At 38.4% G+C, this 16,039-nt stretch overlaps 1 protein-coding gene across 1 annotated transcript in view; it reads right to left on the bottom strand.

Annotated features, from left to right (window-relative positions):
• Positions 1-16,039, bottom strand: part of LOC118808419 (protein mono-ADP-ribosyltransferase PARP14-like) — a 36,373-nt gene that overhangs the window by 5,250 nt on the left and 15,084 nt on the right. The window contains 14 exon segments of the mRNA XM_036571083.1: positions 601-1,176; positions 1,178-1,222; positions 2,851-3,004; positions 3,188-3,212; positions 5,169-5,277; positions 6,720-6,873; positions 8,526-8,565; positions 9,246-9,328; positions 9,671-9,843; positions 10,915-11,091; positions 12,664-12,726; positions 12,901-13,005; positions 13,102-13,141; positions 15,852-16,015. Of these exon segments, the coding sequence (XP_036426976.1) occupies positions 601-1,176; positions 1,178-1,222; positions 2,851-3,004; positions 3,188-3,212; positions 5,169-5,277; positions 6,720-6,873; positions 8,526-8,565; positions 9,246-9,328; positions 9,671-9,843; positions 10,915-11,091; positions 12,664-12,726; positions 12,901-13,005; positions 13,102-13,141; positions 15,852-16,015 (1,908 nt within the window).

Raw genomic sequence — 16,039 nt, 5'->3', positions numbered from 1 at the left:
ACCCATTACATTGGTGGTAGAGGGATATATTCAGGGTGCTGTGGGGCAAAATAGTCCCCAAAGAAAACTTATTTTTTTTTCAGAATTACCATTATTTTACCATCATCAACATTACACATAAAAACTCAGAAGACACGTGTAGGTTCAGTAGTTGTGAACACTGTGACCCCTGGTTCCTGTCACCACCACTATATAAAAATAAAACACATAATTATCAGCACATTACCAGTGACATTTTCACTGATGCCAATAAAACTTTAGGTCATTTTTATCAGCCACTCGACTTAAAAGTTGGAGTCTACTAAACCAGACCATTTATAGATAAAATCAGTTAAATGAAATGTTAATATGTAATCCATCAAACCAAAAATGAAGCATGCCTTAGATGTTTAAGCATTTGGGCAATTATATATGTACCTTAGCCTCTAGAAACAGTCAGAATAGCATGAAACCCTGGCTGAATCTCAAACAGCTTCATACTCCCTGAATAGTGTGCTAGGGAGCTAGGGTGCTTCTTTATCTTTATGTTCTTTATCTTCAGTATGTTTCATGAACCAAGGCTTCTTAAAGCAGCCTTGTGAGATTCATCAAGATTTTTACCTGTGTCTGAGTCACCAATCAGGGTTCTCTTTATCCTGCAGGACTTTCCTCTGCTGTTCTCCTGTGTCAGCTCTTTGAGGTCCACAGTGTAAACCTCTCCTTCCACCTCATATGTAAAGCTCTGCTCTTTCTTGTGAAAGGCTAATTCCAGCTGGTAGCTAATGCTGGAGTCCAGTGGTACCCATGCCTCTTCATCAGCCACCTCCCAGCACAGAGTCTCTCTCAATCTCTTCATCTCACTTTCTTGGGCTTCCCTCTCCTTGGCTGCCTGGATGAAACTTGAGATGTTCAAAACTGTATCCAGAACGTCGTCCTTCTTCCCTGACACAGTTAGTCTGTCTGAGGAAGCCACAAGAATGTGCACTTGGTTGTTCTTGCTAAGGGTGACGATGGCCTCCTTATCAGCTTCTTGAAGGTTGGCCAGGTAACCAGACTGGACATCTCTGCTGGTGCATTCTTCAGAGATAAGGTCATCTAGGAGCTTCTTGACTTTGGCAAGGTCAGCAGGAGAGGTTCCATACACCTCCACAGTCGTTACAGGGAAAGATATTGCAGCCAATGCAGTAGTGAGGCTGTTTGGCTAGGCTTGGGTTTGTTTTGTTTTGTTGAGTAGGCTTGGGTGCTGTACAGAACATAATATGTGACCATTAGAACAAAATGCAAAGACTGACCTTATCTGTAATATCTGAAAATGTGAACACAATAAAGTTCCCGTTTTTTATGCCATTATGAATCTAACCACAAACTAATCAAGTAATTAAAAGGATATTCTTTACTTGAAGGCTTTACCAGTTCACTTTTATCCCCCATACACTTTATAGACAAAAATATTGGGTCACCCCTCCTAATTATTACGTTCAGTTATTTCAGTCACACCCATTGCTAACAGGTGGATACAATTAAGCACATAGCCATACAATCTCCATAGACAAACCCTGGCAGTAGAATTGGTTGTACTGATGAGCTCAGTCACTTTAAACATGGCACTGGACGAGTCTGGGTTTGGCAAATGTCAGGAGAACGTTACCTGCCTGATTGCATTGTGCCAACTGTAAAGTTTGGTGGAGGAGGGATAATGATATGGGGTTGTTTTTCAGGGGTTGGTCTAGACCACTTAGTTCCAGTGAAGGGAAATCTTAATGCTTCAGCAGACCAAGACATTTTAGACAATTTTGGGGAACAGTTTGGGGAAGGCCCTTTTCTGTTTCAGGACTGAGCCCCAGTGCACAAAGCAAGGTCCATAAAGGCATGGTTGGGTGGGTTTGGTGTGGAAGAACTTGACTGGCCCTCACAGAGCCCTGACCAGGCCCTCTCTTCTAACATCAGTGTCTGACCTCACAAATGCTCTTTTAAGTGAATAGGCAAAAGTTCCCACAGACACACTCCAAAATCTTCTAGAAAGCCTTTGTAGAAGAGTGGAAGCTGTTATAGCTGCAAAGGGGGGCCATCTCCATATGAATGCTTATGGATTTAGAATGGGATCTCATAAAATACTTTTATCCATATTGTGTATGTAATTACAACAGCTGACTGCAGTTATCCCAGTAAAATAACTAATATAATTTTCTGCCTATAAACACCACTACATTCCCTACCGTGGTCCTGTAACAATTTCAAATTGCGCTGTTGTCCAGCAACGTCATTACATCAGCATATAGGCTATTCCTTACAGCAGTCCAGTCGTAACTGTACATATTCCAATAGTTCTATGGTGATACAAAACAATAGCAATCAACCAGAAAGCTGGATTCACATAAACAAAACCCTCAGTACCCTCATTATTAAATATGCATCCTCTCACCACAGACACAACTTCTACCCAGAAAAGATGATAAAACTAAGTTAAAATCAGACAGTTGAGATGTACAAAGACGAGGAAAAACAACACAGCAAACTTTAAAATCCAAACCTACTTACTGGAGGTCGGCGACATGCGGCTCTTTTACTGCTCTGTTGCGGCTCCACAGCAGAATTAGATTTTTAGGTAAAAATACAATAATCCTCTTTTGCAGAAAAATAAAGCTCTGCTGATCGTTCGACACAGTTTTATCAATAAATGTTCTTGAACGCTGGAGTTAAAGTAGCCTATAACTGCTAATTCACCAACTGTTAACCCTGAAGTTTGGCGCGCAGACTGCTGGTCAAGCACAGACTGCTAGCAACACAACAGCAACAATCCTGCCTAGCTAGTGGCTTTATGCAAGATGGACCTAAATCTATAACTTCATACATGTTATGTACTGTCCTCACCTTCTCTCCTGAACTGTTCCTTGACAGCCTCCACACCTCCCTTCCTCTCAATGAAGTCGTAAATGACCTTAAATGTTTCCTTATCTTTAAGCTGCGCCTCACTGATGCCACACACGTCAAAGAAGCTCTTCAGTTCAGGGTCCAGACTGTCCACCTGAAATTACAGACAGCAGTTGATCCATGAGAAATAATCTTCATCTACCGTATTAGTGTGCAAAAAAACATGCAAGCAATAGCCTTTCTGTTTTTTTACTCATTCTACGTATGTTTTGGCTGCGTATTTTAGGACTATGGATATTCTGCATGTATGTGTCCATATGAATGATAAGGTACTCACGTCAAAGCCCACATGGCCGATGTGCCTGGGTAGCACATAGAGCAAAACAGACACAAAGAAAGGGATGACAGAAGTGACATTAATACTTTCTTAATGTGAGAAATGTTAACTAAAATAAACTGAATAAATTAAAATAATAAAGTATTTTTATTTTTACAAATGTATAAATGCATACTGTGCAGAGGTCAGTGACCACCCTTTGTTTATTTAACTTTTGAGTTAAAACAGCCATGACTCTGGACAGTTATTTGTTATTTATACATAAAAAGCAGACTAACTAAAGACAATTTCAGTTATATTAGTATTTAGTGTTTTAGTATTTAGCGCTTTCAGTTTTTCAAAGAAATCTGAAGCCAGACCTCCAAAGCTCACTCTTAGAAGTTGGTTGAATTCAGTGATGTTGAGGTCTGGACTCTGGGGTGGTCAGTCCATTGTTCTGAGAGCAACAGCAGCTTCTTTGTTTGATGTGTCTGTTTCATTTTCTCAGTAAGAGCTTCTTGAACAGCTACACATCCTTTCAGACCCATAGCGCTGAGTCGTCTTCTCACAGTGGAAGGATGGACAGAAACACCTGTGGATGTTTTCAGATCCGAAGCAGCTTGATTTTCTCCTCTCTCTCAAAGATGAAAGCCTTAAGTGCTGTTTATCTGATGGGGACAGTTTTGGTGTCTACCAGGTCTTCCAGGTGTTTTTTAGGAGTCCCATTTTCTCTGTAGCTTTTAATCATTTTTTGAGCTCCAGTTTTGAAATTCTATTTTTTCACTTATTTTTACTTTCTCAAATATTCACTTAATGACTTGTACTTAATGGCCCATTTGACTGGAAATTAAATAAATTAAGGGTGGTCTCTGGCATTTGTGTAGTACTGTATGTATATTCACTGAACACTTTATGAGGTACACCTACCTTGTTTCTACACTCTGTCCATTTTATCAGCTGCACTTACTATATAGGAGCACTTTGTAGTTCTACAATTACAGACTGTAGTCCATCCGTTTCTCTATACACTCTCTTACCCCACGTTTACCCTCTTCTTCGATGGTCAGGACCCCCACAGGACCACCACAGGTAGTGAATCATTCTCGGGACTGCAGTGACGCTGACGTGGTTGTGGTGTGTTAGTGTGTGCTGCGCTGGTCTGAGTGGATCAGACACAGCAGTGCTGCTGGAGTTTTTAAACACCTCAGTGTCACTGCTGGACTGAGAATAGTCCACCAACCAAATTTATCCAGCCAACAGCGTCCTGTGGGCAGCGTCCTGTAACCACTGAAGGACAAGAGAATGTCCAACACAAACTGTGTAGCAACAGATACTGTCTCTGACTTTACATCTACAAGGTGAACTGACAAGGTAGGAGTGTCTAATAGAGTGGACAACAGGTGGACACAGTGGTTAAAAACTTCAGCAGCACTGCTGTGTCTGATCCACTCGTACCAGCACAACACACACTAACACACCACCACCACATCAGTGTCACTGCAGTGCTGAGAATAATCACTCACATAGTACCTGCTCTGTAAGGGTCCATGGAGGTCCTGACCACTGAAGAACAGGGTAAAAGGGGGCTAACAAAGTATGCAGAGAAACAGATGGACTACAGTCTGTAATTGTAGAACTACAAAGTGCACCTATATAGTAAGTGGAGCTGATAAAATGGACAATGAGCGTAGAAACAAAGTATTTGTACTTAATTGTATTTACAATTCGCATAATTGCTGAAAACCAATTTGCTAGCAGGACAAACAGTTAAATGGGAATTACTGGAAGTCCAAACTAAGATGCTTACTACCAATTCTCCTTAAGCTGAATAGGATACTACCAGCATTCTGTAAAACTTGTCCAACCTCGCAACAGCAGTCATGATTGAACAACAGATCACTTCTCATCCCAGATTTAAGTAAAGTAATACAATGACACACTTCCTGCTGCTAGACTGAATGAAGTGATTTCATGTAAGATTAAAAAAAGCAGAAAAACTTGCCGGAAGTTTTGGGGTGTCCCAATGTCAGCTTTGGTCAATTTTTTCCTCTTACACTTCTTTTTCAGCTTCGTTTTTCGTGTTATATCATCAACTACTTGTATTTTGTTTTCTGAAAACACAGCACAAAAAGAGAAATGCAAGTTAGCTAGAATTTTAGAGTCACAAACATGCTTATATAAAATTCCCATGCCATCTATATCAGTTAGGAGGTACTTAACATGCTGTAGTGACAATAATGTGCAGGTTATTAAAATTCAGGTCAATTTAATTCAACTGAGTTTAATTTGTAAACTGCTTTCTACAACAATGTGGGTGCAGCAGTTAAAGACTGTGGTCTGCACAGATGTACTGGCTATCCAGAGTAGTAAAGAGAGAGAAGCATCGTCGTTTCTAATGTAGCCCTAAATAAAATGAATAGAGACAGAGTGGGACAAATGGCATGTGTCAGTTGAATACTGGAGTACATATATCTAGACAAGTTAGTGTCCCACTCTACATTCTCAGTGTGTGGCAAATGCTGCTGCCCCCTAGACAAAACATAATGATAACTGGGAAAGTTAAACCCTGAAGGCTAGCTAGACAGAGATGGTGACAAACTCCAAAAAGTGACCAGCTTTAACTACTTGTCAAATTAAATTCAAGCAAAATCCTAAAATGACTATGAATGAAGAGTATGTGAATTAGTCAGCTCTGTACAAGAGAAAAGACTCTCTAGTTCCTCTTCACTATGACTTCTGAAAAATATTTATTGTTGAGCAAGACTCCTTTAAGGTTGAATATCACATAAAGGACAAACACATCAGCTACCAGAAACCCAGTAATACCTAATTTTATGAAAGTTTTATACCAACTGGCTACTTCATTAAAACCACCTCCTTGTTTCTACTCTCACTGTCCATTTTATCAGCTCCACTTACCATATTGGAGCACTTTGTAGTACAATTACAGACTGTAGTCCATCTGTTTCTCTGCTTCTTGTTGGCCCCTTTTTCCCCTCTACTTCAAAGGTCAGGACCATCGCAGAGCAGTGATCATTTGGGAGGTTCAAAAATGTCCAATCAACAGCGTTCTGTGGGCAGCATCTTGTGACCACTGATGAAGGACTAGAGGATGACCAAGACAAACTGCACAGCAACAGATGAGCTGTCGTCTCTGACTTTACTCCCACAAAGTGGGAGTGTCTAATAGAGTGGACAGTGAGTGGACAGTGTTTAAAAACTCCAGTAGCACTGCTGTGTCTGATCCACTCACAACACACACTAACACACCACCACCATGTCAGTGTCACTGCAGTGCTGAGAATGATCCACTATGCAAATAATACCTGCTCTGTGGTGGTCCTGTGGGGGTCCTGACCACTGAAGAACAGGGTAACAAAGTATGCAGAGAAACAGATGGACTACAGTCTGTAACTGTAGAACTACAAAGTGCTCCTATATGGTCAGTGGAGCTGTAAAAACGGACGCTGAGTGTAGAAACAAGGAGGTGGCTTTAATGAAGTGGCCATTTGGTGTGTACTGTATTAATGTTTCCATTATCCGTTCTTCTCACCTTCTCGCCTCAACTCCTCCTTGACAGCCTCCACACCTCCCTTCTTCTCAATGAAGTCATAAATGACCTTAGACGTTATCTTGTCTTTAAGCTGAGCCTCAGTGATGTCACACATGTCAAAGAGGTTCTTCAGCTCTGGGTCCAGCTTGTTCAACTGAAAGTATTACAAGTGACAGAGTCAGGATGTTATTATTTATTAATAAAACCATAAGAAGCAGTTTATATGGAAGTATCAGGGCTTTCGGACCCATTTGTGGTGTCCATGGGATTGCTAGGAAAATGCTGTTAGTGCTGTTAGTTAGTAATATGTCTTCAGCAGATCTAGATCCAAGCAGAACTGGGTTTATGTTTGTGTATGTTTATTTCTTATGCTTGTCTTTCTTAAAAGAGCACTTCCACTGAACCTGAAGTGGCAAGTTCCCTTAAGCCACTCTAGAGCTACAATGCACTGCAAAGAAAAACAAACAAATGGTGTTTTAACTTTAAAAAAGGTAATAAACGAACTGTGGAATTTTGAGTTCACTAATTTTTAAATAAGAAATTATTACAGATGTAAGACACAGATTATTGTTGTTATCTTTCTTTTAGATGTTCAGTTAACTCAACATTTCAAAGCAGCCAGTTAAATTAAAAAACACTGCAAAAACACAGCTGGTAGGTTAGAAACTAAATAAAGTATATGGCCAAAAGTATGTGGACACCCACCTAATTATTAAGTTTAGTGCTTCAAACACACCCATTACTAACAGGCGTCTAAAATCAAGCACATGGCCATGCAATCTCCATAGACAAACACTGGCAGTAGAATAGGTCGTACTGAAGAGCTCAGTGTCTTTAAACGTGGCACTGTCATATGATACCACCTTTGCCACAAATCAGTTTGTGAAATTTTTGTCCTGCATGATCTGCTCCAGACAACTGTAAGTGTTATTACTGTGAAATGGAAACAACAACAGCTTAGTCACAAAGCAGTAGAGCATGCAGACTCATAGAGTGAGTGCTGAAGCGTGTAGTGTCTTAAAATCGCCTATCCTCTGTTGCCTCTCTTTCTACAGAGCTCTAAACTGTCTCTGGCAGCAACATCAGCACAAAAAATGTGTGCCTGGAGCTTCATGAATTGGGTTTCCATGGCTGAGAAGCTGCACACAAGCCTCAAATCACTATGCGCAATGCCAAGCATAGGCTGGAGTGGTGTAAAGCATGCCGCCACTGGACTCTGGAGCAGTGGACACGTTCTCCGAAGTGATGAATCATGCTTCACTATCTGTAGTCTGATGGATTAATCTGGGTTTGGTGGATGTCAGGAGAGCACTACTGGAATGTATAGTGCTAACAGGGAACTGGATTGTCAATTGTGATTCAGGCCTTCTCATCCAACATCAATCTGACCTAACAAATGCTCTTTTGATTGAATGGGCACAAATTCCCAAAGACACACTGCAAAATTTTGTGGAAAGCCTTCCTGGAAGAGTGGATAGCTGCAAAAGCAGGCAACTTTATATTGATGCCCATCGTTGGTCAGGTGTTCACACACATTTGGCCATGTAGTGTATGTAAGTGTATTTAAAGGGCTTTAAGGAACTAATCCAACGCTGTTTTTGAGAGTGGCCAATGATTCTCCATGCCTAGTAGTATTAGTTAGTCAGAAATAACATTAATAACTTGTCTGTTTGGTTTCTAGAAGGCTTAAATGATGCAGACTGTAACCCAAACACAGTTATGCACTGAAGATAAATGGACAGTTTCCTAACAGCTATCTCTACAGAAAAAAAAAATGGGACAGTGAGTTATTGTTACAGTACTCACATCAAAACCTGTGTCAGGATCCCAGAAGAGTCCAGCATGCCTGGACAAAAACACATCAGAAGTGTTGTAAAAAAAAGCCAAGTAAAGGAAATAAGGTTATTAGGTGGACCTGATTAAGTCAGAGTTAAGACGATTACACTGTGTACTTTTCTAGTCTCTGTGAAATGCAAAATCTCTTTACTTCTGTCATAAATTTTACCCCAAGTAAAAGAAGTGTGAGTTGTAGTTTACTCATAAGTAAATCACAGGAGCTAAATCCAGTCTAAAAGTAAAAAATATACAATCTTATGCAAAAGTTCAGGTGTTCTTGGTCAAATTACATGTTTTGATGAAGTGAAAATAAGTGAGCACATCCACGACAGAGGACATAATTCAATATTTTCCTGAAAATTTTAGCACACAATATTTATGTATTTGCTGAGTTTATCAAAATGGGAATAAATAAAACATAAAATATAGAATGTGCCATGACTTTTGCACATAGCACGTTTTATGTGTATTTTCTCCAACATGTTAAATTTAGCAAATAAACAGCAACTATGCACTAAAATGTGCAGAGGTGTGTTCTCTGTAGAGGATTTGTTAACTTATTTTCACGTCATGTAATTAACTTTAGCATACAAATATATAATATTTCATACAACAACAAAAAATATATAATCACATATAATTGTTTTATAACTATAAAACAATTATACATTCAAAAACCTAGGAACTCACTGAAAGTTATAAGACGCTCTTTGGTTTTCTTCTTCAGACAAATTGGCCTCTTCATCATATTCTCCATCATCGTCTCCACTCTCCTGATGGGGAGATGAATATGCTTGTTGCGTCATGTTTTTCAATTTATCAGAAGTGAAATTCACTGGTCAGCAATCTGCCATCTGTTTTCACTGAATTATATTTACTGAATAAATGCTTGTGAGTCAGTGGCGGAAAGAAATGGAAATACAGGTGTAATCACTTCTACAGTCGAATGCAAAGTTTGGGTGCCCAATTACTGTTGATTTGTTGGGTGTTAAAACTTTGCATTCGAAATTTCACAAAATACCTCAAAATATTTAATTACAGCATTTCTTTTTTAAATGAAACAAATGATTTGTATTCCTTTTGCACTTTGCTTCTTTCATCCTAATGTTTTCTACCTGGGGGTCTGCTGTCCACTCTTTGAGAACTTGCAGCAACTGTTGTAGGACTTCATCCCGGTCAACAACAACATAGACGAGTTTAACAGCAGTGAATGAACGCTGAAATAAATGATCTTCAAATGCCTCCAGAATGGCAATCATAGCTTCTTCACCATTGAGACCACCTCCACCTTAAACAGAATGATATTGTTTGAGTGGTAAATCAGTCAAAGATTATTCTCAAATCATCACTGACCAAAGAATAACATTCATCTCCTAAACAGTAACTTTAAAAGAGAAGACAAAAACATTTATACCTTTTAATATAAGTGAAAGTAAAGAGGTTTCATTCCAAGCAAATCTGAAGCATTTCTATCAGTCCATTCATCATGAACTTTTCTACTGTGTTCATTTCATGTAGAAAACTAAAAACTGACAAAAATGGGGATATGTGGTGTTTTCTGGACAGCGACGAACATTGATCATTTGAAGACGAATGGACTTATTTGCATTTATAATCACTCCGGCTGGTTTCCTGAGACATTTAATTTGCAATGAGAAATCAGCTGCTTGTTCGCCAGCTTCTTGTTCGAATTCTCCCGTTCCACCTTAAATGGTGCAGCAGTTATGTTTTAGTGCCTCAGGCAGCATGGAACACGAACAAAAATTCGTATATGAGCTTAAGCCTTGTAAAAAGTCAAATACTGAGAGAAATTTGACAAGAAACTGTTCTACTTTTGTTAAAAGGTCTCCTGCTGGAAATGCGAGAAAAGCAGAGCAAAGTAAGTTTGTGTTTTTGTTTATATTATATTTTTAGCGTATACTAGCACATTAGCACATACTGAGACATATTTACAGCTAAGATGGTAAAATGGACATAAAATGTTGTGGCTCCCAAGGTGGTTTGATTTTTATTGAAATGACAAAATGGCTATTCTTAACATTTAGTTTGCCGACCCCTGAGCTAGAAGGTCTGTAGTTATTAGCCTCTATAGCAGTGGCTACACTAGCAGTCAGGATTTCTTCATTGCAGCTGGGGGGAGGGGTTTTATGGTTGCATGATGCATTTGCATAATGCTTGCTGGGTATTGAGAGAACACTGATAAAAGAAAACAACAAAATCGTGAATTCTGTCAAACTGAGGAGGCTGGGGAATATAATGCTGCGCTACAGAATGCTCAATAACACGCCAAATAACATAGTAATTCCTAGTTTTAGAATGAAATGCCCCATTAGTAGTTTTTACAGCATAAAATTCATACCTGTTCCAACAGCAGGGAAGGAAACTGTGCTGATTTTCTTCTGCTCACATTGCTCCAGCACTTTCTTCACCCGTAACCTCGCCTCTGCAGTGGAGCGGGGTCCCATCATGTGGATGATGAAATCACACTGCAGCTTTCCAGCACTGGTCAGAGCAACCGTATCACCTTGCAATGGACCTTCAAAGACACGGGTGAAGACACAGGCATGTTTTTGCAATGCATGCACCAGTTAAGGACTGCAGTTCTCTCTCCAACACAGTAACAGCAGGTTTGAACTGTAGCGTTCAAAGTTTGGAATCGCTGCTGAAAAGTTTTAAATGTTTTCTGTAATGCAAAACCAGTTTGGTTTGTCAAATGTTTCAACTAAGCAGCTGGACGCTAGGAAACTGTAAATAAAAATAAGGACACTGTGCAAGTGTCCAAAATGAAGAACTGACCTACAGAAGATTTTAAAATGAGCGAAAAAGCTGCATAATACAGAGCCCTGCTGGTGACATACCATATGAATAAAAATAATGTGTGGCCTTAAAAAAGTGTGGGAATGAGATAATTAAGTCATGGCCATGACTTAGTAAGGCATGGGAATGAGATCATGCCTTACTAAGTCGTGGCCACACATTAGGATCTCGTTCCCACACCTTACTTATTATCTTATTCCCATGCCTTACTAAGTCGAGGCCACGCATAATTTTTATTTATACAGGATGTCACCAGTGGGGCTCCGTAGCATAACACTGAGAGTTCAGGTAGAATAAAATGATAATCCAGAATTCATCATATTTAAAAAGAAGAAATCAAATCTCAGGATAAACAACTTCACAATAATGAATGTAAGATAATTACAGTTTATTATTTATAATTTTATTCACTTTACATAATTCTTGAAATATTTAATAAAACATCTAAAACATTGTATAAATTATTATATTTTGTATGATACAGTTGTATGTAAAAGTTTGAACACTCACGTCTTTGTTTGTATTCTAAGTGTAAATAAGTGAACACATCCTCTACAGAGAACACACTTTTAACACATTTTAACACACAACTACTGTTTATTTGCTGAATTTAACATACTGGGAAGAAAAAATAAAAGATAAAATGTGGTCTGTAAAAAGTTATGGTACATTATATTTTCTGTTTTTCTCTCAATATGTTACAAATGAAGCTAACTGATGCCTACAAAGCAGCAGAAGGATATAAAAAGACATTAAAGCACGTCAGGCTTGCAGGCCTCCACTGAACGTTATTAAGAAATGGCAGTTAAGGGGAACTGTGGAAGTCAAGGCAAGATTTGGTGGCCAGAAAGGCAAAGTAAAACTGCCGTTTGACAGTAAAGGACCTGATGGGAGGTTTAGCTGCACATACTGGAAAAAATAAAACATAAAATGTGGGCTACGCAAAAGTTATTGTACATTATATTTTCTGTTGTAGTGTTTTCAATATGTTTAACTCAGCAAATAAATAGAAATTCTGCAGAAAGAAAAAAAAATTAAGTGTATTCGCTGTAGAGAACATGCTAACTTACCTTCACTTAGAAAATCAACAAAACATTGTTCAAGTGTTCAAACATTAGCATACAACTGTATGTTGTTGTATATAAACTAACAAAAGTGATTAACAAAGTGATTCCAAACTTTTGAATGCTGGTGTATGTGTCCTTAAAGTTAAAGGCACTCCCAAGTGTTCTGATCAAGTGCTACCGCAATTATCTTTGCTAAATGAACTTTACCCAGGGGGAACACTTACCGAGTTTTCGGCACTCCTTTTCAACAGAGGGTCCAGCTGCTCTGAATATGGCCCCCGAAACACCTGAGAGCATTTAACATTTTCTTCTATTAAGAATAATGCGCTGCATAACATATCAAACACCATCATTTCAGATCTTCAACATTAGTCTCCGCTTCCCAGACTTGGGTACATAACACTATATTGGTAATCAATTTGAGTAAGAAAGGTAAATAGGTAAATACAGAGTAAACAAACCTGTTTTCAAGTCCATTTCTCTGTTGGTTGTGTTCACTATGGCTTGCACTGTTTCGTTGGTGATGTTGCCTTTTTTAACCTCAATTCTGACGCCTTCGATCATGACTGTAAGTTTGGTTGAAAATAAACATGTCCATTATAAAATAGAGATGAGTTCTTAAAAAGGTAGGTCTATTTTGATAATATAAACATTATTCAAACCTTGATTTGCATGTGCTGCCATGGTTCCTGTAAGGGACTGCTTAAAAAGGAAAAAGGGATTTAAAAGATTTAAGATTTTAAACTCCAAATTACCCAACGTCAATGAAAAATCTAAATACACTGGGCCAGATTCATAAAACTCATCAGTAAGAGTGGGCATCATTCACCAATATTTTCCCAAGTCAGGGGTCTGCAACCTGTTTTACTGCCCTGTTACAAATCCACGATTAGATTTTTAGGTAAAAATACAATAAAAAATTAAGCTCTTCTGATTGTTCTAATACAGTTTTAACAATAAATGGTCTTAAATGCTGGAGTTAATGTAGCCTATAACTGCTAATTCACCAAATTTTAACCCTGAATGTTGGTGAGCAGACTGCTGGTCACAGCAATACAGATAACAGTCTCATCTAGTTAGCTAGCTAAGGAAAAGCAAAGAGAAAAATTCATGACGAACATCTATAATTTGGAGACAAATGGACTTATTTGCATATATAAGCACTCCAGCTGGTTTCCTGATATGTTTAATTTGCAACGAGAAACTGACAAAAACTAAAAAGTCGCGAAGCTTAAATCAGCTTTTCATTCACCAGCCCCCTGTTCAAATTTTCCCATTTCACCTTCAATGGTGCAGCAGTTACATTCTGGCACCTCAGGCACCATTTAAGGTGGACCATAAAAAAATTTAAACAAGAAGCTGGCGAATGAGAATGAGAATGAGATTTTACAAGAAACTGTTCTACTTTTGGAAAAGTTTCCTGCCGGAGATGCGAGAAAAGTGGCTATAGCTGAGCTAAAGCTTAAAGGAGAGCAAAGTAAGTCTGTGTTTCATTTATATTATATTTTTAGCCTATACTAGTACATTAGCACATACTGAGACATACTTACAGCCAAGATGGTAAAACGGACATAAAATGTTGTGGCTCCAAAGGTGGTTTGACTTTTGTTGAATGGCTCTTCTTAACATTTGGGTTGCTGACCCCTGTCCTAAGTTTGTTCTTAAATGTGTTCTTGAGAAAGGTCCTAAGAAAAAGTCTGTCAGATTTATGACGTGGGCTTAAACTGCAGAATCGTTTGCACCTTTGTGTTCTTGATTGTGTGTAGATTCTGTTCTTAAGAACAAATCCCTAATAAGACAACACTGGTGAATGTCAGAATCTTCATAAAAACTGCATAAGTGAATTTTAAGAAGAAATTTCATCTTCAGAACGGTTGGTGAATGAGGCCCAATGCTATGCCTCGCAAAATATGTTAATATAATTAATACATTTATTACGTTGGTGATCAGAGCAATATGGACCAATAATTGTTATTTATGAATATGAAAATATGTGCGTTATGGATCTGTCCCAGTATTTTTACTGTTAAGAGAACTAGATACAAGCAGAATGACTGACCCAAATGACTCATTTGCTTATTCTTTTTGAAATAAATCAATATCAAACAAAGAAATTTATTCCATCTTTCCAATTTTCTGATTTCTGATTTCGAATATTAACATTTTTAAAAAAGTGGCTTGTGCAAAACTTTGGACACCCTTCCAGTTGTAAAGTACGAGAACTAAATTAACTTGTTAGGCCTTAATTGATTAGGACTGGTTAGGGAGGTCAAGAACTGTCATTAGGGATTGTCTGCTAATGATAATCCCAGAGTGTAATAAATCCTCTTACTCTTCAAACCTTGTGCTAACAATCAAAGCTCCTCTAAGCAGAAACTGAAGCTAACTGATACCTACAAAACAGAAGAAGGCTTTAAAAGGATATCAAAATGCTTCAGGCTTGCAATTTCCACTGAATGTTAATAGGAAATGGCAGTTAAGGGGAACTGTGGAAGTCAAGGCAAGATTTGGTGGCCAGAAAGGCAAAATAAAACCACCGTTTGACAGTAAAGGACCTGAAGGGAGGTTTAGCTGAACAGGAGCAGCCCAGCAAACACACTGTCAGAACATTGTCTACTTTCTTACAACGTTGCTACAATGTTGTCAAAATGTGGCGCTGTTTATGTCGTCTGAATAAGGTTGTCACAACGTTGTCACAACGTCACTATTCAGTAACACTGCTATACGGTGTTCTGACTATGTGTTGGTTACTTAGCAAAATTCCATTAAGTTCCATTCACAATATATAATATATATGGAACAATTTCTACTATATTGTCAGAATGTTGTCAGGTGGTCACAACTTTCTGGGGAATTACATTTCAATGTTGTGACAACATTGTGGGCACCAAAACAACAGGTTGTCACAACATTCTCACAACATAACTGTGTTTGCCGGGAGGGTGTGCCATTCTACTGTGCAGCGTTGTTTGTGCAAACATGATCTGTTTAGAAAAGTCATCAGAAGGAAACCTCACCTACAACCTCATTACCAAAGTTAACATTTGAAGTAGGCGAAAAAATATCTAGATTAGCCAGAGGCACTTTGGAAACAAGTACTATGGGGTGATTAAAAGCAAGGGATCACTTTAAAAATGAACAAAATATGTAATTTGGGTAGAGGTGCCCATATTTTGCATACAACCATGCTCACCTATAAAACAAGCCCAAATTGATACATACATTAATAGAGTTTACTGACAATAAGGCCTTGTTTTGATCTAATGAATAAATATAAAAATGAAATATATCTGCATTACAAGCAAAACATAAAATCTTTCATAAATTATAATAATACATATAAATGTGTTGTTAAAAAAAGACCCACAGCAAATTATTAAATGAATCATTATAATGAATGATTGAATGAAACCTTGTTCCTCTCTCTGAAATAGTCACGAAAGGCATCCCAAATGATCTGATCAAATGCAACCACAACTATCTTCTTCAGCCAAGATGAGTTTGACTGAATCAAATGGTTCTCCAGTCCAGTGAAGATGGCACTGATGGATGCATATGCTGAAATCCCACCTTGTCCTGTAGGGTGGGCAAGTTTATATT

The sequence above is a fragment of the Colossoma macropomum genome, unplaced genomic scaffold (assembly GCF_904425465.1).
Source record: "Colossoma macropomum unplaced genomic scaffold, Colossoma_macropomum, whole genome shotgun sequence".
Classification (NCBI taxonomy): Eukaryota; Metazoa; Chordata; class Actinopteri; order Characiformes; family Serrasalmidae; genus Colossoma; species Colossoma macropomum.
The sequence above is the reverse complement of the archived record's forward strand: the minus strand, read 5'-3'. Positions and strand labels throughout refer to the sequence as shown.